Genomic DNA, 22,900 nt, shown 5'->3' on the forward strand with positions numbered 1-22,900 from the left:
ATACTGTGCCATTTTCCTCAGAAATCTGTCAAATAAGTGTCTGCCAACAAGAGCCACAAAACTTACTGAATCAAATAAGCATTTTTAACAGCACACAAACCAACCTTGGAGAACATCTGGCTAGGAGGTTTCTTTTTTTATGTAATACCTTGTCAGTAAAACACTGCAGTAACTTATAAATACTTCATAGGTGTTAAGTTGTGAATGTCTTTGAAGACTGTTTGCAAGGGAATGAAAGAGGAAAGGGAAGTCAGGAAAGGGGAATAAAAGTAAGACTACCAAATAAAATGTAGTACAGAGTCACACAAAAAGCACTTGGAGCCATTCTAGCAGTTTCAGCTGAGGAAGGAAAGGAGGCCCCTGCTGAAGTGGGGTATTCACTTGTAGCTCTGGGAGAAAGTGTAAGAAAGGATGGTTTTCATACTAGACTCAAGTTGAGTAAGATATGTTATAAAATTGATTCCTATTCTAAAGATAGTGAGACTAGCATTCCAAGGCCATGACATAGTTAAGTTCTAAAAGCAGAAGTGTTATTATTCGGGTTTGTTCCTTTATCCAGTAGTGTTATTATTCGGCTTTGTTCCTTTATAAGGGAAGAACAAAAGTGGCATGGATTACACATATCAATTTTCTGCATGTGTAATGAAGATGCAACTGTATAAGGGAAGTCACATGGGGCTTGAGTTAGTAGATTTCTATCCATGAAGACTGGACTAGATTTGTATTCAGCCAGAGATCTGCCTCTAAATTGTTACGGGAACCTGGGAATATCATTAATTTCCTCATTTCTAAATATTTTATTAAAGTACACAATTTATTTAAAATCATCTAATCAAAGACAAATATCAATAACCTGTAGCATAATTTCAAAATTAGATCAGTGTTAAATGCACAGTGTGGGTCATAAGATTTAAATGTGAAGTGACTCTTAATTGTGCTTGCATTCCAAAATTATTATGCACATTCTGATAAGCTGATGGTATAAGCCTTTTATTACCTGATCTGAGAAAGTGTATGGTCTAACTTCTTCCACAGAGATGACATAATTGCTGGGACATCATTTGATGTTTCTAAATCATAAGAGGAAATGTTTCATAAAAAATCCATCATTTAATTTGAACAGACACAGAAAATCAATAAGGAAAACTTTTCTCTCAGCTGCTGATATTATGTTGGGAACTGAGAAATAAGCCTATTTTGTAAAGAACTGCAAAGCTATAATGATGTTGCTTTTTTGGCTCAAATCACTGAGAATCAGATACAATATGAGGGAAAAGGAAACTTGTGAAAACTATGAAGTTTTTTTAAGATCAATAATCTTGTATTTTCTTTGAATAAAAAGACAAACTATTTTAAATCTTTGTTCTACTTACGTGAAAGTAGTAGAATAAGTAGTAGTAGAATAAGTAGTACTTATTTCAAAGTCAAAATAATTTGATTTATAAATTTATAAAATTATACAAACTCATGTAAATATAGAAATTAGTTTTCTATATCCAATGTTTTCAGGTCCAAATCACCGTGATTTCTCAGCAACTCCTTGGTTACTCAGAATTACAGATAAAATTCTGCAGGACTAATCAGTCAGAATTACAGATAAAATTCTGGAGGACTAATTAGTCTTTTTCAGGATGTGTTCTAAAGCCACACTGATAGGAAATTCAAGGTATTTATATTCTTTACTATATACTTCTAAAAAGCTCAAACAAGAGAAAGTTACCAACATAAAAGTGGGATATAAACCTTTGTACTGCAGTAACATATTGTTTCTGAGGTCATTTATATTTATATTCTGAGGTCTAAATATTCCTGTAAGATAGTTAAGATAGTCTGGGAAAAGAAAACCTTGGTAGAATGATCAAATAACCTATTTAAGAGAAAGAAATGAAATTCACACTTTGAAATTCTAGGCTTATTACTTTCTACAGTTTCTAGTTTTGTGATATTAGAAAAGTTATCTGGCTTTCTAATCCTTAATTTTCTGACACTTAAGGTCTAGTGAACTTCCCTGGTGGTCCAGTGGTTAAGAATCTACCTTGCAATGCAGGGAACTTGGGGAGGATCCCTGCTGGGGGAACTAAGATCCCACATGCTGTGGAGCAACTGAGCCGATGCACAGCAACCACTGAGCCTGAATGCTCTGGAGTCCCTGTGCCACAACCAGAGAACTCTACAGTCCTTGCGCCACAACCCGAGAGTTCTGTGAGCTGCAATGAAAGATCACACGTGATGCAACAAAGATCCCTTCTGCTGCAACTAAGACTTGATGCAGTCAAATAATGAATAAATTAATAGATCTAAAAAATCAATACCTCTCATTGGATTATTTTAAGGACTGAAATAAAACCTCTGAAAGAACCTAGCACAATGTTGCAATAAACAGTACTCAATAATGTGAAGCTTCCATTTTAAAATGTTATCAACTGTACTACTTAATTCTTTACTGCTGAATCTTTTCTTAATATGTTGCAAACTATGGAAATAACGAATATGAGAGAATAAATTTAACTTTCCTCTTCAAGACACTAATTTAGCAAAGTATTAGTTATATTTATCACTCAATATAAACAGACTTTAATTGGCTATCTCTCAGTGAATTTTTAAAATTATTTCAAAATTTAAAAAATCACTTCTAATTAAAACAATTAGATAAATGCTGTATAAAACTGACAAAAAAAAAAAACACACCCTGAACCTGAATTCTTACCTTTTGCTTTCATAGCTACATATTCATTCAAAATTGTTGTCAAATTTTTTCCAAATAAAGACTGAAAAGAAAAAGATCAAGCATTACCAAAACCATAAAATACTACCAATAATTTCCCACTATGAAATATTTCACCATAAAAGTTACTAAAAGATATAGATTAAAAATTAATCGATAAGGAAATGGTAAAGAGTAGGTCATCAAAGGACTTCCTCGGTGGGTTAGATGGTAAAGAACCTGCCTGCAATGTGGGAGACCTGGGTTTGATTCCTGGGTTGGGAAGAATCCCTGGAGAAGGAAATGGCAACCCACTCCAGTATTGTTACCTGGAGAATCCCCACGGACAGATGAGCCTGGAGGACTGCAGTCCACAGGGTCGCAAAGAGTTGGGACACAACTGAGTAACTAAGCACAGCTGCTGCTGCTCCTGCTGCTAAGTCACTTCTGTCATGTCCGACTCTGTGCGACCCCAGAGATGGCAGCCCACCAGGCTCCCCAGTCCCTGGGATTCTCCAGGCAAGAACACTGGAGTGGGTTGCCATTTCCTTCTCCAATGCATGAAAGTGAAAAGTGAAAGTGAAGTCACTGAGTCTGTCCAACTCTTAGCGACCCCATGGACTGCAGCCCACCAGGCTCCTCCATCCATGGGATTTTCCAGGCAAGAGTACTGGAATGGGGTGCCATTGCCTTCTCCGAATAAGCACAGCACAGGTCATCAAAAATGAAAACAGTCACTCCTCAAGGACTGAATTCTTCTGTGGGTAAAGAAGCTTGTCTACTTGAATAAGATATCGTGACTATGTTTCCTTAGCTAAGATAGTACAATAGCAGGAATGCAGGTTTCAGTTTGGGAGGTAGGGATCCAGTCAAACAGATAAGGACCTACTTCTTTCTGCCCTTTTAATGCCAAAAAAAGCAAAACACCTGAGTGTAAGACATATCCTTTCCAAGGATCAGTACCTTTTCTATTCTCACTTCTATCATCTCATAAAGTCACCCCATCCCCCACCACCTTTGTATCAATAATAAAGGGCAGGTTTTAATCGACTCAAGTTTGAGGTCATATAATAGAACAGGGAAAAGCAAGGATTTTTTAGAACAGACAGTTCTGGATTTAGGTTCTACATTTACCGTATGTGTGAAAAATTACCCAGATTTTCTAAGGCTTACTTTCATATATAAAAACAGACACAGAACTTTTTAATTAATACAATTTTTTTGTGTGTTGAAGATTGAGGATATACGTAATATATCTAAGACAATGTCTAACACATAGTAGCTAATTAGTTTTCTTTCCTCTCCCGAACTTTCATTGCAGATTCCTATTTTATTGTTCTGTATTATTAAAAAAAATTATTTTATATTGGAGTATAGTTGATTAACAATGTTGTGCTAGTTTCAGATGTAAAATGATTCAGTTATACATATACATGTAACTATTCTTTTACAAATTCTTTTCCCATTTAGGTTATTAAAGAATATTGAGCAGTTTTTCCTGTGCTATATAGTTCCTTGTTGATCAGATCAGATCAGATCAGTTGCTCAGTTGTGTCCGACTCTTTGCAACCCCATGAATTGAGGCACGCCAGGCCTCCCTGTCCATCACCAACTCCCGGAGTTCACTCAGACTCACATCCATCAAGTCAGTGATGCCATCCAGCCATCTCATCCTCTGTCGTCCCCTTCTCCTCCTGCCCCCAATCCCTCCCAGCATCAGGGTCTTTTCCAATGAGTCAACTCTTCGCATAAGGTGGCCAAAGTACTGGAGTTTCAGCTTTAGCATCATTCCTTCCAAAGAAATCCCAGGGCTGATCTCCTTCAGAATGGACTGGTTGGATCTCCTTGCAGTCCAAGGGACTCTCAAGAGTCTTCTCCAACACCACAGTTCAAAAGCATCAATTCTTCTGCACTCAGCCTTCTTCACAGTCCAACTCTCATATCCATTGATAATCTATTTTAATTACAGCATTGTGCACATGTCAACCCAAAACTCCCAATCTATCCCTCCTCCCCACCTTCCCCCTTGGTAACCATAAGTTTGTTCTCTAAGACTGTGAGTCTGTTACTAAATAAGTTCTCTTGTACCATTTTCTTTAGTTTCCACATATAAGTGATATATTTGTCTTTCTAACTTACTTAGCATGGTAATCTTCAGGTCCTTCCACATTGCTGCAAATGGCATTATTTCATTCATTTTAATGGCTGAATAATATTCCATAGTGTTTATGTACATCTTCTTTACCCATTCACGTGTTGATGGACATTTAAGTTGCTTCTATGTCTTGACTACTGCAAACAGTGCTTTACAAAACATGTGGTGCACCTATTCTTTTGAACCATGTTTTTCTCCAGATATATGTTCAGGAATGAATTTTCTAGATGGTAATTCTATTTTTAGCTTTTTTAAGCTCTATTTTTAGTTTTTCTCCATTGTTGCTGTACCAATTTATATCCCCATCAACACTATAGGTGGGTTCCCTTTTCTTCATACCTTTTCCAGCATTTGCTTGTAGATTTTTTGATGATGGCTAGTTTGAGGTGATATCTCATTGTAGTACTGACCTGCATTTTGTAATAATTAGCAATGTTGAGCATGTTTTCATGTGCCTCTTAGCCATCTTCATGTCTTCTTTGGACAAATGTCTGTTTAGATCTTCTGCCCATTTTTAGATTTAGCTGTATTATTTATTGACTGAATGAACTATTTGTAAATTCTGGAGGTTAATCCATTATCAGCTGCATCGTTTTCAAATATTTTCTTCCATTCTGGGGGCTGCCTCTTCATTTGCTTATGGTTTCCTCTGCTATGCAAAAAGCTTTTAAGTAGTTCTCATTGTTTTAATTATTGTTTTTATTTCCATTACTCTAGGAGATGGATCCAAAACAATACTGCTGCCGTTTATGTCAAAGAGTGTTCTGCCAATGTTATCCTTTGGGAGCTTTATACTATCTGGTCTTACATTTAGGTCTTTAATCCAGTTTATTTTTTTTATATGGTGTCAGACACTGTCTAATTTCAACCCTTTACATGTAGCTGTCCAGTTTTCCCAGCACCATTTATTGAAGAGATTCTCTTTTCTCCATTGTATGGTCTTGCCTTCTGTGTCATAGATTAATTGACCATAGGGTTTATTTCTGGGCTTTCAATCCTGTTCCATGGAGCTATATTTCTGTTTCTGTGTCAGTACCATACTCTTTTGATGACTCTAGATGTCTAATAAGAGTCAGGAAGCCTGATTTCTCCAGCTGTTTTTCTTTCTCAAGACTGCTTTAAGCTATTCAGGGTCTTTTGTGTTTCCATAAAATTAAAAATTTTTTTGTTCCAGTTCTGTGAAAATGCTACTGGTGGGACTTCCTTGGTGGTCCAGTGGTTAAGACTCCATACTATCAATACAGGGGATATGGGTTTGATCCCTAAATTACAGAAGTAAGATCCCATATGTCCCAGGGAGGAAAAAAAAGCCACTGGTAATCTGATAGGGATTGCATCAAATCTATACATTATATTGGGTAGTACAGTCAATTCTGACAGTACTTGTTCCTCCAATCCAAGAACATGGTTGTATCTTTCCATCTGTTTGTGTCTCTTCTTTCATCAGCATCTTACTGCTTTCAGAATATAGGTCTTTTGCCTTTGTAGGTACGTTTATTCCCAGGTGTTTTATTATTCTTTTTGATGCAATAGTAAATGGGATTGTTTCTTTCTTTTTCTGATCTTTCATTATTAGTGTATACAAATGCAACAGATTTCTGTGTATTGATTTTGTACCCTGCACCTTTACCAAATTCATTGATGAGCTCTAGTTTTCTGGTAGCATCTTTAAGATTTTTATGTACAGGATCATGCCATCTGCAAACAGTGATGGTTTTACTTCTTCAATTTAGATTCACTTCTTCTCTGACTGCTGTGTGTAGGCCTTCCAAAACAATGTTCAATAAAAGTGGTGAGTGGACATTCTTGTCTTTTTCTTGATCTTAGAGAAACTGCTTTCAGGTTTTCACTGTTGAGTATGTTAGCCGTGGGTATGTTGTATATGGCCTTTATTAGGTTGAGATAGGTTCTCTCTATGCCTGCTTTTTGGAGAGTTTTTGTCATATTAATAAATGGGTGTTGAATTTCATCAAAAGCTTTTACTATATCTATTGAGATGATCATATAGTATTTAATTCTTCAATTTTGCTGACGTGGTGTATCACACTGACTGATTTGTGGATATTGAAAAATCTTTACATTCCTGGGATAAATCCCACTTGACCATGGTATATCATCCTTTTACTGTATTGTTGGATTTAGTTTGCTAGCATTTTGTCGAGAATTTTTGCATCTGTGTTCATCAGTGATATTGATGTGTAATTTTTCCTTTTAGTGGTATCCTTATCTGGTTTTGGTATCTGGGTCATGGTAGCCTCACAGAATGAGTATGAGAATGTTCCTTCCTCTCCAATTTTCTTGGAATAGTTTCAGAAGGATAGGCGTTAACTCTTCTCTGAGTGCTTGATAGAATTCAGCTGTGAAGCCACCTTGTCCTGGACCTTTGTGTTTTAGTCAGTTTCAATTTCAACTCTTGTGACTGGTCTGTTCATATTTTCCATTTTCTCCTGGTTCAGTCTTAGGAGATTGTACCTTTCTGAGGATTTTCCCATTTCTTTTAGGTTGTCCATTTTATGTGCATATAGTTGGTTGCAGTACAGTAGCTTTTATGTTATTCAAAGTCTGAGAAGTTAAGGAATTGCCTAATACTAACCTAGTCATTATAACTTGCTTTTAGTAGCTAAAAAATAACTGAATGAATGCTATATAATGAATTATGTCCTCATAAACTCATATAGCGCTTCTCTGGTGGCTCAGAGGGTAAAGGATCCTCTGGTTTGATCCCAGGGTGGGATCAAATGGGAGGCCCTGGTTTGATCCCAGGGTGGAAATATCCCCTGGAGAAGGACAAGGCAACCCACTCCAGTATTCTTGCCTGGAAAATTCCATGGACAGAGAAGCTTGGTGGGCTATAGACTATGGGACTGCAAAGAGTCAGACATGACTGAGCGACTAGCACACACAAACTCATGTGAGGTCACAGCAAAAAGGAGGTTGTCTATAAGTCAGGAAGACAGCCTTCACCAGGAACTGAAACAGGAGTACTTCATCTTGGTCTTCCCAGCCTCCAGAACAATGAGAAGTAAGGATCTGGGTGGTAGATTTGCTGGTAGTTACTAGGTTATCACTGTAGCTAGGACCCCACAGCACACAGTGCTACACAAACAACACAGACAGGCTACTCCACATTATTTCTGAATACATCTGTACATATATTAAAATAAACATTAATTTGTATTGATATCTCTGACTGTATAATTTAACACCACAGGTCTCATGCTTATTTGTATTTTCTTTCTCACAGAGTGAGAAGCTTGGCCCCCACTGTCTGTATGAACTTACTTGTTAAAATTGCCTACTTAGAAGAACTAAGAAGAATTTTAAGATTTGTTCATGTTATTATATGAGTCATCAGTGCTGCTTTTTACTGCTTAGTAAGAAGAACACACCAGTTTATTCACTCACTTGTTGAAAGACATCTTGGTTATTTTCAGTTTTTGACATCACACATAAACAGTATGTTTTTGTGTGAATATAAGTTTTCCATTTCACTTGGATAAATATCTGGGTATATGAATGCTAGGTCACATGGGACTCGGTTGTTTAACTTTAAAAACAACAGCCAAGCTGTTGGGGAAAGCAGCTGTATGATTTTGCAGCAATTTAAAAATTATTTTTTATACTAGCCATTCTAACATGTATGTATTGGTATCTGCTTGGGGTAGTAACGGTCATTTTCCTAACAGCTAATAACGTGGAGTACTTTTTTCATTTTATTGCCAGTCCTATAGTTTTGTGGGGACAGGTCCTCAGATCTCTTGCCCATTAAAGAAAAAATTCAGTTAAAAAAAGTTTCTTATATATTCTACACACAATCCCTTTTTCAGAGCTGCAAAAACTTTTTCTTACTCTATAGCTATCATTCTTTTAACAGTGTTTTTTATAGAGCAAAAATTTTAAATTTTTATAAAGTTGAATTTATCAAATTTTTATTTTACAGTCAGTACTTTTTGTATCATGCCTAAAAATTCATTACCAAAACCAAGACTGCACAAATTTTGTTCTATGTTTTTTCTGGAAGTCTTACGGTTTTATGTTTTACAATTTTGATCTATTATCCAGACTGGTTAACTTTTTATGAGGTATGTGTAAAGGTTCTTTTTTTTCTTTTTTAAATCTGGTTGTCTAATTGTCCTATCACCATTTGTTGTTAAGATTGTCCTTTTTCCAGTGAATTATCTGAATTTTTGCCAAAAATCACATTTGAAGTTTGTATTTTGTTTCACTGATCCAATGCCTAACCATTTCCTAATGCCATTCAATCCTGATTACTATTGCTGGTTAGTTAAGTCTTAAGATCAAGCAATGTGAGTCCTTGAACATATCCTTTTTAAGAACTATCTGGGTTATTTTTCCACAATACTACTTCAGTGGTACCCGTGCTCCTCCTCCAAGGGACCAGCATTGCTCATCAGCAAGCCAGCAACAGTAGTGGCTGGGCCTCAGGCCCCTGCTCACCAGCACACCCACAGCAGTTGCAACTCAATCACAACAGCAAGGTGCACACAGCCCACACAATGCATACCCTTAGAGCACCTGGCTTTGGTGACAGGGGAATTGTACTACTGAGCCCACAGGACACCTTCTACGTTAGGCCACTCTTTCAAGACCAGAAAACACAGTTTATACACCTAATAATAGAAACAAATACAGAAAGTTAGGCAAAATGAAGAGACAAAGAAGTACCTTTCAACTTCAGAAAATGAACTAATTAACAAAACAGAGATTATCAGTTCACCAGATAGTTTATTATAATAGTCAAAAAGATGCTCACTGAACTCTGGAGAAGAATGGATGAACTCAAGGGAGAACTTCAACAAAGAGAAAATATAAGAACCAATAAAGACTGAAGATCACAATAACTAGAGTGAAAAGAACACTACAGAGAATCGACAGACTAGAGAATGCCAAAGAATGGATCAGCAACCTGGAAGACACAGTGAAAATCACCCAGTTAAAAATGAAGACTGAAAAAAATGAGGATAGTTTAAAGGATCTCTGGGACACCATCATGCACACTAATATTCCCATAACAGGGTTTCCAGAAGCAGAAGAGAGAAAGAAAAGAAAACCTATTTAAAGACAAAATGGCTGAATACTTGCCTAATTTGTCAAAGGAAAAGACATCCAAATACAGAAAGCATATACTCCCATACAAAATGAAATGAAAGAGACCCACACCAAGACACAATATAATTGCCAAAAGTTAAACAGAGAATCTTAAAAGAATCAAGACAAAAACAGCTCGTGATATACAAAGATGATCAGAGGATATTTCAGCAGAAAATTCACATGCCAGGTAAAGGAGAGATACGGTTTCCTAGACGTTCAAAAACCAAAGGAGTTCATCACCACTAAACTGGCCTTGTAAGTAATGTTTAAAGGGACTTCCTTAAATGGAAAAGTAAAGGCCATAGCTAGAAATAAGAAAATTATTAAAAAAAAAAAAAAAAACCTCACTGGTAAAGAAAAACACATAGTAAAAGTAGTGGATCATCTACTATAAAGCTAGTATGATGGTTATATGCGGGTACGTGCTGTCTACAAGACACTCAGTTCAAATCGAAAGACACATATAGACTGAAAATGAAGAGATGGAAAAAGATATTCCAGGCAAATGGAAATGGAAAGAAAGCTGGGGTAGCAATACTTTGATAAAAGAGACTGTATAACAAAGACAAAGAAAGGCATTACAAATAATAAAGGGAAAAATTATCTTTCATTTGGGTGCTACTTATAAAAAAATCAACTACTGGCAATTAACCAATTCAATATAAACCAATCTGATACTGGAATATAAGTTAATGTTAAAAATGTGATTAGGACTTCTTTGGTTTTTTGGAACAATGTTTTTTGTAGTTTGACAAATAATTATATGAAGTATTTGGCAGGAAGGATAAATTATTTCTGGAATAAACCTTATTTTATGATGTGAATTCTAAAAAGTTTACTGAGTAATTTTCCCTGAATACTCTCATTCTTTAAAAGTACTGTCATTAAATAAATGAAGAAGCCAAGAGTATCAAGTCATTGGCGGTGAAGACCCCAAATCCCTGAAACTGTTGGGATTATATGTGCTATTTAATTTTTAAAAGCATCTAATGTTCACAAGAAAATTGAGAGGAAGGTATAGAGATTCTCCATAAACCCCTGCTTCCATATATGCAATGCCTCCCCCATTATCAGCATCACTCTTAAATGTGTTTTAAATTTCAGATTATGGATATAAACTGCATATTATGTATAATATGATACATATTATATAAACTGCAGAGTTATGTAATAACTGTTGGGATTGGGGCAGTATCCCACAATATAATATTAACATTTCTACAACTAAATGGATAAACAGTTACACAGACTTAGACTTTTAAAAAGGGCTATGAATATCAGTTTAAATGAGGTCCTGCTGTCAAGAGCTGTCGATATGTATAATTTATAAGATGTTATCATCAGTTTACCAATGATGAGTACGTTCCTGGCAGATATTTCGTAAATTAGGAGAATCACATCCTAATTGGTATCAAAATGAAAGCTGATTACATTAAGTCTCCTACGTGTGAATGAGTTCCATTCCAAGAGCATGTTTGTAAGTCCAACAAAGTTAGCCTAGGTACCCAATTAACACAATTGGCTATATAGTACTGCACTGTGATAGGTTTATAATACTTTTCACACAAATAATACGTAAAAAATAAACAGAAAGAAAACAGTTTTGAGTTTACTTAAAAAAAAAAAAAAAAAAAAAAAGGAAAACATTTTCAATCTTATACTACAGTACCTTGAAAAGAACAGTAGTACAACAGCTGGCATGGAGCCAAAAGGCAAGAAGAAAGTTACTGACTGGAGGAGGAAGTGAAGGTGGGATACAGTAGAGCTGAAGGATTGTCAGTAATAGATGGAGGGAAACCTGCAATTTCACTCACACCTGACTTTGAAGGCGCAGGTTCTGGTTCCTTGATGGATTCAATTTTATTTGCTCTCTTGAAAAAAATGGTCCAGTGATATCTTGGTAGTAAGTGGCATGCTTGCATCTTTGAAAGTTTGCAATTTCAAGGTTTATATGTAGAGGACTTATTATATTTCCCTTAGGCAGACACAAGGACTTGTGTGTCACATTGTTAGACACACTCCCCTTAAGCAAATGTGTTAGATATAGTTTGTCTGTTTATTCTTGAAAAAACTGTGTAAACAGCAAAAGGATGTACATGGTACCTTGCAGGCAGATATATTCAATAAACGGCCATTTCAAAACAAACAAAAAAATTACTTGTTGGGATTTTAACTGTAATAAATGTATAGATCAAAATGTAGAGAATGGACATCTTAATAGTACTGAGTTGCTCATTCCATGAACACAGTGTATTTTTCCTTTTATTTAAGTCTTTGATTTCTTTCATACAAATTTTAGCATACAGAGTCTATGGATACTTTGTTAGCCTTATTACATAAGTATTTTATTTTTGTTTGTTGAGTGCTACTGTAGATGATATATATATATTTTAAAAATTGTTCATTGTAGGTATAAAGAAATATGATGCACTTTTATATACTTTGTATCCTCTGACCTTGCTAAAACTCTGGCAATTTTACAGGTTTTTTTTTAAGGTTTCCTCCATAGATGATCATGTTGTCTGTGACAGCTGAAATGAATCTAAGGATCTATGTTTAAAATAAAACGACAAAATACCATTTCAAATAATGTAGTTCTAGCATATATCCACCAATACCAACAAACAATGCTCTATTGGTCTAGTGATGTTTAAAAAACAGGTGACTAGATATCAAAATATCTGTTTTATACTTTTCTGAAGTAAGCAACTACAGGAAAGCCAGATATAGGAAAGACTGGACTGCTATATAACGTCATAGATCAGGTGGCTTAAATAACAGACATTTTTTTCTCATTGTTCTTTCTGAAGGCTGGAAAATCCAAGATCAAGTTGCCAGATGATCTGCTTCCTGGTGAGGACCAAATTCCTGGCCTTATTCCCCTTCTTGATATGTGTTCACATGGCCTTTCTTTGGTGTGTGCAAACAGAGATTTCTCTTTCACTTTTCAAACCACATCATGAGGGTCTCAACTGCATGACCTAATCCAAAACTTAATACTTTCTAAAGGTCTTACCTCTAAGTACCATCACACTGAGGGATGGGATTTTAATATGTGAATTATGCAGGGATACAAATATTTAGCCCCTAACAGGCAATAAACAAGTGAGCCCCAGGACAAGCAGTTGTGAAACTAATTAGAAATGAGGGTGTCACTTTAAAACTGATTCTCAAAATCAAAGTTGTAATTCACTTCCCAGCTTTGACATAAATGTGGGAAAAGAAGCTAGTCTTCTTTGGGTCTTTCCACTTACGCATGAATACAAACTATCAAATTTCTGCCCATTTGGTTTTTGCTAATGAGTTGATTTTTAACACAATATCAGTCAGACTCATATTAACATGTATTTTGTTACCTGAATACTATTGACAGGAGCGTTTCAATATTGACTTACATAACAAATCGCTGGCCAAAGGAATTAGTTTCTGCAAAAATCCTATGGTCAATGTTTGTTAAGACGGTGTTTATAGTGTCTTATGTTGGTCAATGATGAAATACTTCCTTAAGGAACAAATCACTCACCAGTAGGCAGGCTGGGATAAAACCTTCATCTGTACAGTGTTCTGCATATTCTTTTAAGTCTGAACTTTCCAAAATAAAAGCCTGGCAGGTAGAAGTAAGGTTCTCCTGTTGTAAGTATCCTAAATGAAAAATAAAATGGAATTCAGTAATATCAGTAAATTCTGAACTTTTGATTAAAACTGCTGTTTTAAACACTATAGCAATTTCATATCAGAGATGCAACTTCAGATGAACATTATGGAATTCTGCAGCCTTGCCAGAAACACCAATTTGTGCTGAAGTACAAAGCAGAGATTATAAAATAGCTGTTTAAAAGAAAAACTCTAGTTAATAGGCTATAAAGTCATAATTAACAGAGTATTTAGTATGGTACTGGCATAAAAATAGACCAGGGAACAGAATTGAGAGTCTAAAAATAATCCCCAGGATATACGGTCAACTAAATTTGAGAAGGGAGCCAATAATACTTAATGGAGAAAAGACCATCTCTTCTATGAATGGTGCTAGGAAAACTGTATATTCACATGTAAAGGAGTGAAACTAGACCCCTGTCTTACAATACTCATGAAAAGTAACTTGAAAGGGACTGACTTAAACATAAGACCTGAAAGCATGAAACTCCTAGAAGAATATAGGAAAAAGCTCCCTGATATGGGTCTTGGCAATGATTTTCTGGATTTGACACCTAATGCACAAGTAACATGGAGAAGGCAATGGCACCCCACTCCAGAACTCTTGCCTGGAAAATCCCGTAGGTGGAGGAGCCTGGTAGGCTGCAGTCCATGGGGTCGCTGGGAGTCGGACATGACTGAGCGACTTCACTTTCACTTTTCACTTTCATGCATGGGAGGAGGAGATGGCAACCCACTCCAGTGTTCTTGCCTGGAGAATCCCATAGACAGAGGAGCCTGGTGGGCTGCCGTCTATGGAGTCGCACAGAGTCAGACACGACTGAATCGACTCAGCAGCAGCAGCAGCAGCACAAGTAACAAAACATAAAATGAACAAGCTGATTACATCAAATTAAAAAGCTTCTGTACAGCAAAAGAAACCATCAACAAAATGAAAAAACAACCTGTGGAATGGGAAAAAGTATTTGCATATATCTGATAAGGGATTCATAACCAAAATAAAGAACTCAATACAATTCAAGAGCAAAAAACCAAATTATCCAGTTAAAAAGTGGGTGAGAGACCTGAAGAGACATTTCTCCGAAGAAGAAAGGGAAAGGTCAACTGATATGTGAAATAATGCTAAACATCACTGCTGCTGCTGCTTCTGCTAAGTCGCCTCAGTCGTGTCCAACTCTGTGCGACTCCACAGACGGCAGCCCACTAGGCTCTCCCGTCCCTGTGATTCTCCAGGCAAGAACACTGGAGTGGGTTGCTATTTCCTCCTCCAATGCATGAAAGTGAAAAGTGAAAGTGAAGTCGCTCAGTTGTGTCCAACTCTTCTCGACCCCATGGACTGCAGCCTACCAGGCTCCTCCATCCATTGGATTTTCCAGCCAAGAGTACCGGAGTGGGGTGCCATCGCCTTCTCCTACCCATTAGGAAATACAAATAAAAACCATGATGAAAGCATTTCATGCCTTTTTAATGGCCATCACCAAAACAGACTCACTTAATATGATAATCTCCAAGTCCAGTCATGCTGCTGCAAATAGCATTATTTCATCCTTTTTTATGACTGAGTAACATTCCTTTGTATATATGTACCACCAGTCATCTGTCAGTGGACATTTAGGTTTTTTCCATGTTTTGGCTGTTGTGAATGTGCTGCTATAAACATAGGCATATGTGTTATCCTTTTGAATTACCATTTTGTCTGGATACATGCCCAGGAGTAGGGTTTCTAGATCATATGGCAATCCTATTTTTAGTTTTTTGAGGAAACTCCATACTGTTTTCCATAGTGGCTGCACTGACCTACATTTCCACCAACCATGTAGGAGGGTTCCTTTTTTTCTACACCTTCTCCAGCATTTGTTGTTTGTGAAACTTACTAATAATGGCCATTCTGACCAGTGTGTGAGAAGGTACTTTATTTCTTAATAATTAGTGTAGCAATATTGAACATCTTTTCAGTATATGAATGCTCTTATTTCAAGAACACTGTATGTGCTATTGCCTTTGCTTGGGCAGCTTATCTTTTCTTAGCTTGCATGTGAATGTTAGTCGCTCAGTTGTGTCTGACTCTGCAACCCCATGGCTGCAGCCCATTAGGCTCCTTGACTGGAATTCACCAGTCAAGAATACTGGAGTGGGTATTTGTTCCCTTCTCCAGGGATTCTTCCCAACCCAGGGATCAAACCCAGGTCTCCTGCATTGCAGGCAAATTTTTTACCATCTGAGCCACTAGGGAAGCCGAAGAGTACTAGAGTGGGTAGCCATTTCCTCCTCCAAGAGATCTTTTTGACCCAGGGATTGAGCCCATGTTTCCTTCATTGTAGGCAGATTACCATCTGAGCCACCAGGGAAATTCCAAAGGGAGAGGCTGGTGTCATTGCTGTTTTTACTTGCTAAGTTTGTCGACTCTTGCAACCCCATGAACTGTGCATAGGATTTACCAGGCAAGAATACTGGAGTGGGTTGCCATGCCCTCCTCCAGGGGATCTTTCTGACTCAGGAATTGAACCCACAGCTCCTGCTACATCTCCTGCATAGCAGGCAGTCCTTTACAGCTGAGCCACTGGGGATGTTCTTTCTTAGCCTAGCTAATTCCAACTCATTCTTCAGGTCTACTGAAGTAATTATCACTTCCTCAGAGAATTTTTTCTTTGAATTCTCTATATATCATACTCCTATTACAAGATGCTAGATTCCCTTTATAATATATTTACCTCAGTATCAGTATCAGTTCAGTTGCTCAGTCGTGTCTGACTCTTTGCAACCCCATGAATCGCAGCACGCCAGGCCTCCCTGTCCATCACCATCTCTTGGGAGTTCACTCAGACTCACGTCCATTGAGTCGGTGATGCCATCCAGCCATCTCATCCTCTGTTGTCCCCTCTTCCTCCTGCCCCCAATCCCTCCCAGCATCAGAGTCTTTTCCAATGAGTCAACTCTTCACATGAGGTGGCCAAAGTACTGGAGTTTCAGCTTTAGCATCAGTCCTTCCAAAGAACACCCAGTGCTGATCTCCTTTAGAATGGACTGGTTGGATCTCCTTGCAGTCCAAGGGACTCTCAAGAGTCTTCTCCAACACCACAGTTCAAAAGCATCAATTCTTTGGCTCTCAGCTTTCTCACAGTCCAACTCTCACATCCATACATGACCACAGGAAAAACCATAGCCTTGACTAGACGGACCTTTGTTGGCAAAGTCATGTCTCTGTTTTTCAATATGCTATCTAGGTTGGTCATAACTTTTCTTCCAAGGAGTAAGCATCTTTTAATTTCATGGCTGCAATCACCATCTGCAGTGATTTTGGAGCCCCCAAAAATAAAGTCTGACACTGTTTCCACTGTTTCCCCATCTATTTCCCATGAAGTGATGGGACCAGATGCCATGATCTTAGTTTTCTGAATGTTGAGCTTTACGCCAGCTTTTTCATTCTCCTCTTTCACTTTAATAGTTAATAACTACTAAGCCAATTTTGGGGCTTCCCAGGTGGCGATAATGGTAAAGAACCTGCCTGCCAACCCTGGAGACATAAGAGACATAAGTTCAATCCCTGGGTTGGGAAGATGCCCCGGAGGAGGGCATGGGAACCTATTCCAGTATTGTTGCCTGGAGAATCTCATGGACACAGGAGCCTGGCAGGCTACAGTCCAGAGTCGCACAGTCGGATCAACTAAAGTGACTTAGCATGTGTGCATGCAAGGCAATTATTACTAAGGTTTTTCTCAACTTTAAAATTATAAAATTTACCGACAATAATATCTTTAACCAGGCCCTACAAGTCAAAAAATTGAGAAGCCCTGCAAAATTATTATATATGAGCATTAAAAAAAGAAAAGGGCAAGGAAATCGTCCCATTTTAGGGAGAAGGAAATGGCAACCCACTCTAGTATTTTCACCTGGAAAATTCCATGGACAGAAGAGCCTGGGGCCCTACAGTTCATGGGGTTGAAAAGAATCAGACACTACTAAGCACACACACATATGCACTGGCTGGGATGCTGGCACCCATTCATCAGTGGCTCAGCAGTAAAGAATCCACCTGCATTGCAGGAGACACAGGAGACCCGGGTTTGATCCGTGGGTCGGGAAGATCTCCTGGAGGAAATGGCATCCCAGTCCAGTATTCTTGCCTGGAGAATCCCACGGACAGAGAAGCCCAGTGGACTCAGTCCACAGGGTCACAAATAGTTGGACACGACTGAAGTGACCATGCATGCGTGCAAGCACCAGTTTGTACTCACTGCTGATGAATCAGTTTTCCAACCTCTTGTTAATTAATGCTATAGAAGAAATAAACATACCAAAGACACTGTGGTTTGGAGTGTGCAAAAACACTTAGAAATCAGAAGAAACCTTTTATTTCAGATACTACTATTTCAATATCCCCATCACTGAAAATATAAAATCACCTTTGATGTGAAATTAGGTGGATCAAAGATGGCTATTTCCCTTTTTTTTTTTTCATTTTTCACAAATAAAACAATCCAATATAAACCCTTATAAAACTATAGCCAGCTGAAATCAGTTTTTATGATTGGCTTTCTGACAGTCACATTACTTGGAGTAAGTTAAGTCAGCCACCACTAGGGTTTCATGAATTTAGAAATTTAGACCACTATAGTCCACTATAGCCTACAGACCACTAGAGTCATCGTGGAAACAGAGCAGTCAGTGCTTTTTCTTTATATGCTTCAAAATTTAAATCAAAGACCCCAAACTGTTTCTTTTTACGGTAGAAAGTTTTAAAAGTACTAATCACCCCAGATACACTGGTAATCACTTGGGGCTTGTAATAGGTAATGGCATGAAATCTAACTCCTTAAAGTAGATTTGCTTTTCTCTAAGACCAGGTATTCTCAAAAACAGTGACACAGCCCCAACGGGGTGACAACTGGTACTGGGGAGGAAAGAGAATGAATTAAATATGTCTTTTATGCATAAATCACAGGTATACATACAATATGTAAACAGTCTATTTGTAACTTGGCTTAAAACATTAAAAAAACTAAGATCATGGCATCCAGTCCCAATACTTCATGGCAAATAGATGGAACAAATAGGGGAAACAATGGAAACAGTGACAGACTTTATTTTCTTGGGCTCCAAAATCACTGCAGATGGTGACTACAGCCATCAAATTAAAAGATGCTTACTCCTTGGAAGGAAAGTTACAACCAACCTAGACAGCGTATTAAAAAGCAGAGACATTTCTTTGCCGACAAAGGTCCACCTAGTCAAAGCCTGGTTTCTCCAGTAGTCATGTATGGATGTGAGAGTTGGACCATAAAGAAATCTGAGCGCTGAATTGATGCTTTTGAACTGTGGTGTTGGAGAAGACTCTTGAGAGCCCCTTGGACTTCAAGGAGATCAAACCAGTCCATCCTAAAGGAAATCAATCTTGAATATTCATTGGAAGGACTGATGTTGAAGCTGAAGCTCCAATACTTTGGCCACCTGATGCAAAGAACTGACTCCTTTGAAAAGACCCTGATGCTGGCAAAGACTGAAGGCAGGAGAACAGGACAACAGAGGATGAGATGGTTGGATGGCATCACCAGCTTGATGGACCTGAGTTTGAGTAAGCTCCGGGAGTTGGTGACGGACAGGGAAGCCTGGTGTGCTGCAGTCTGTGGGGTCGCAAAGAGTTGGACACAACTGAGCAACTGAACTGATACTGATATTTATAACACTAAAATTTCATGCAAGGGGTACTTAGGGAAAATAGCAAAATAAGGTTTGAGAAACACGGCCCAAGACTGAATGTAATGATATACAGTTAACTTTTCTAGAAAATATGGTGGGAATTCCCTGGTGGTCCAGTGGTTAAACTCTGTGCTTTCACACTGATGAGGTCTGGGGTTCAATCCCTGTTTGGGCAACTAAGATCCTGCAAGCAGTGCGGCCAGAAAAAAGAATCACCAAAGCTCAGACAGTTTTTGTCTTCTCATATTATAGTTTTGTATAGTCTACACTTGAGCAAAGGCTTTGTTAAAAAGATAGAATGTCTTTTAACAAGTGTTTAAAAAGTTAAAATGCATCTTTAAGTAGCAGTATCTGAGATGTATGTCTTCTGCTCTTAAAAAAAATAAGCCCAACTTTGGACTATCTAGAATATCCATTTCAGGCTTGATGTATTCTGGTTTACTTTTGTCCAGAAAGTTCCAAAATAAGGTTAAAGTGACAGCTGATTGCTTTATGCTCATTTATTATTACATTTACATTGCCTACAAAAAGCTTATTTATCATCCTTACGTACCTATTGTACAAGTTCTCAATCAGAACAATGGGGGAAATTTTAGGTACAAATTATCTGAACTCTAAAATGCTACAATGAAAACACAAAATAGAGACCAATTATCTTTTATCAAAAAAAAACAATTACTCTTCAATCACAATGTTTTAATTTTTCTTTTTATTCCTTTAAAAAAATTTAGAGTAAGATAACTACATCTTTTGTATAAACTTACTGGCCTATGTTCAAATAGGTAACTTGAATTTCTTTTTTTCTTAATATTGTCCTGTGCCTGCTTTTCAGTGGAGGTAATGACAAAATAGACTGAAGGGAAAACATAACTGAAAAAGAAAAGGTAAAATCCGAGCTATATCTAGGGTTCTGAATTTTCGAAATTTGGATGCCAAGAGTCTGCCCTCTCTTATCCCTATTTATAGAGAGGAAACGATAAATTGCCATGCCCTCCTCCAGGGAATCTTCCCGACCCAGGGATCAAACCTACATCTCTTGTCTCCTGCATTGGCAGGCAGGTTCTTCTTCACTAGCGCCACTTGGGAAGCCCCCAGTAATGAGTAATAAGATAGACTGAAGGGAAAACATAATTGAAAAAGGAAAAGACAACATCATAGCAAAATCTAGGGTTTTGAATTTTAGGAATGAGGATGCCAAGATTCCGCCCTCTCTTATTTATAGAGTGGGAAAGATAAAGAGAGATGCATCTGATGAAGAAACCAAGAGTGAGCTAATCCCCTTATCTGAAAATATTTCCTTTACATATTGTAATAGTTTCCTCAAAATATCAGTAGTTTGAGATTCCCCCATCCCCACCACCCCTCCATGCACCTTGTGAGATTTTAGTTCCCTGCCCAGGGATGGAACTGTGCTCCCTGCAATGGAAGGGTGGAGTCTTAACTGCTGGACTGCCAGTAAAGTTCTTAAGATCTTAAGACTTAACTTCCAGTGCTTTATATTACTAGATCCACAAAAACAAAGAAAATCTCTCCAAAAGAAGCTATAGTCTACAAGGACCCAGAAGATATATATGCAAATAACTGTAATAAAAAGCAAAGGTGGTAAGACAATTAGACTTATTTTATAGGGGCTAGAGAAAGTATAAACTGACTTGGGGAATATTACACACGTTTCAAGGAAGAGATGAGTCAACCAAGCTGATGGAAAGCATATATGGAACATGTTTGAAGAACATGCCTGGTTTGAATGAAGCACAGAATCTATGATAGAGAACAGTTGGAAATACAACTGAAAACACAGAAGGGGTGAGGATCATAAAATGCTGTAAATGTCAGCAATGACATATGATTATGAATAAATAACAGAATCTGAATAAGTGACAGATATTATTCAGTCGACAAAGGGGAAGGTCATGATCACAGCTACACCTTTGTAAATATTTATTAAATATCTATGTCTTAGTGATACAGTGATGCAAAGGTGAATAGAACCAGTGGCTCTTCAACTTTTGCAGGGTATGCCAGTCCTGGTTGTTTGCCTTCAAATCTACTCTGCCTGCTTCCCCTGCTCTGTACTGGAGTTCAGGAAACCTGACCCCCCTGCAGACAATTTCCTGGGTTCCATGTCAGCTGGCTTCTGACTGGGTTCCATCAATGGGAAGCACCAGTGGGAGACTGGAGGGCAGTTGTTAGGAGCCATGGTTTTTTCCTCCCATTTCCTCTTTACCCTCGTAGAACTTCCTCTACTACTGCTCCCATATAAGACAAGTCTACCTTCTAGTTTTCACATAGTGAAACCAGCCTCTGGGTTTCATCTCTACTTGTCCTCCTGATATCAGAGTGGTTTCCTGCTTACTGCCCTCCAGGTTGGCTCATGTAAGCTGCTCATTTTCTTAGCTTTTCACCAGTGTAACCAATTCCTTCATTAAATTCCTCCATGCTAAATACTCAGATTAGTTTCAGTTTTCCTGAATGGATGCTGACTCATACAGAAAGGAACAAATTTATTTAGGAATCTACAGAAAGTTCTGGATACCTTACCTCTAAAAAATGCCCCACCTGTACATAAAACTTTACAGATAGTTTGGGGCCTCCCACAACTCTTGAAGCCTGTACATTAATTCTAGAATAAAAATACTGAATGGAGTAGCAAATGGCAACTCACTCCAGTATTCTTGCCTGGAAAATTCCATGGGCAGAGGAACCTTGGCACGCTATAGTCCATGGGGGTCACAAAGAGTTGGACAGGACTGAGCATGCACAAACAAAGAATACTAAATAGGTCAAAAAGTAAGTTTTGGTTTGGGAAGGCAAAGTTCTACAAGTGAGATGGTGATGGTTACAGAAAAATATGATTGTACTTAATGCCACAGAATTGTAAAAATGGCTGCTGCTGCTGCTAAGTCGCTTCAGTCACGTCCAACTCTGTGCAACCCCATAGACGGCGGCCCACCAGGTCCCGCCGTCCTGGGATTCTCCAGGCAAGAACACTGGAGTGGGTTGCCATTTCCTCCTCCAATGCATGAAGGGTTAAATTTCATATTAAAAAAAAAAAAGAGTAAGTAAACACACAGCTACAATAAAACAAAGAGAGTATAATACAAGTAATCTACAATGCCACCAGAGCATGTAAGGAGAAAGTACTAACTGTACCTGCTGGAAACAGTTTGAGATTACAATTGACCTGAACCTTAAATACAAGTGTACTAGGAAGAGAAGGAGAAAAACATTGCAGGCAGAGGGAACAAAATACATTAACAAGAGTATCTGGAGAAACTGCAAATAGTTTGGAATGCCTGGGGCATAGGGCATATGTTGAGAACTTGAGATCAAGCAAAAGAGACTTGTAGGATCAGGTCCGAAGAATACCTTGTATGACATAAAAACCAAAACTGGTGGCCCAGAAACAACAAATGGCATTTTGACGTATATATTTTGACCTGTACAATATTTAAAGAAATTCTAGCAAGGCAATAGCTGGATATGGCCGAGTAGCAAGGCTATTTAAATGGAGTAGTGAGGTATAAAAGTCAGTGTAGTATGTTGAAGAATGAAAGTTAAGTAAGGAAGTACAGTAA

General features: G+C 37.9%; 1 protein-coding gene across 2 annotated transcripts in view; it reads right to left on the reverse strand.

Moving 5' to 3' along the window:
- NPAT (nuclear protein, coactivator of histone transcription) overlaps nt 1-22,900 on the reverse strand; it is a 53,531-nt gene that overhangs the window by 28,347 nt on the left and 2,284 nt on the right. Inside the window, exons 2-4 of one of the 2 annotated variants that reach the window (XM_002692975.5) lie at nt 13,495-13,613; nt 2,708-2,768; nt 998-1,070 (exon numbers count right to left, since the gene is read on the reverse strand). In XM_002692975.5, coding sequence (XP_002693021.2) covers nt 998-1,070; nt 2,708-2,768; nt 13,495-13,613 — 253 coding nt within the window. Of the gene's footprint in view, nt 1-997; nt 1,071-2,707; nt 2,769-13,494; nt 13,614-22,900 lie in introns of those variants that run through there. The other variant, XM_005215788.5, reaches the window with a different exon arrangement.

This window comes from Bos taurus, chromosome 15, assembly GCF_002263795.3.
Source record: "Bos taurus isolate L1 Dominette 01449 registration number 42190680 breed Hereford chromosome 15, ARS-UCD2.0, whole genome shotgun sequence".
NCBI lineage: Eukaryota > Metazoa > Chordata > Mammalia > Artiodactyla > Bovidae > Bos > Bos taurus.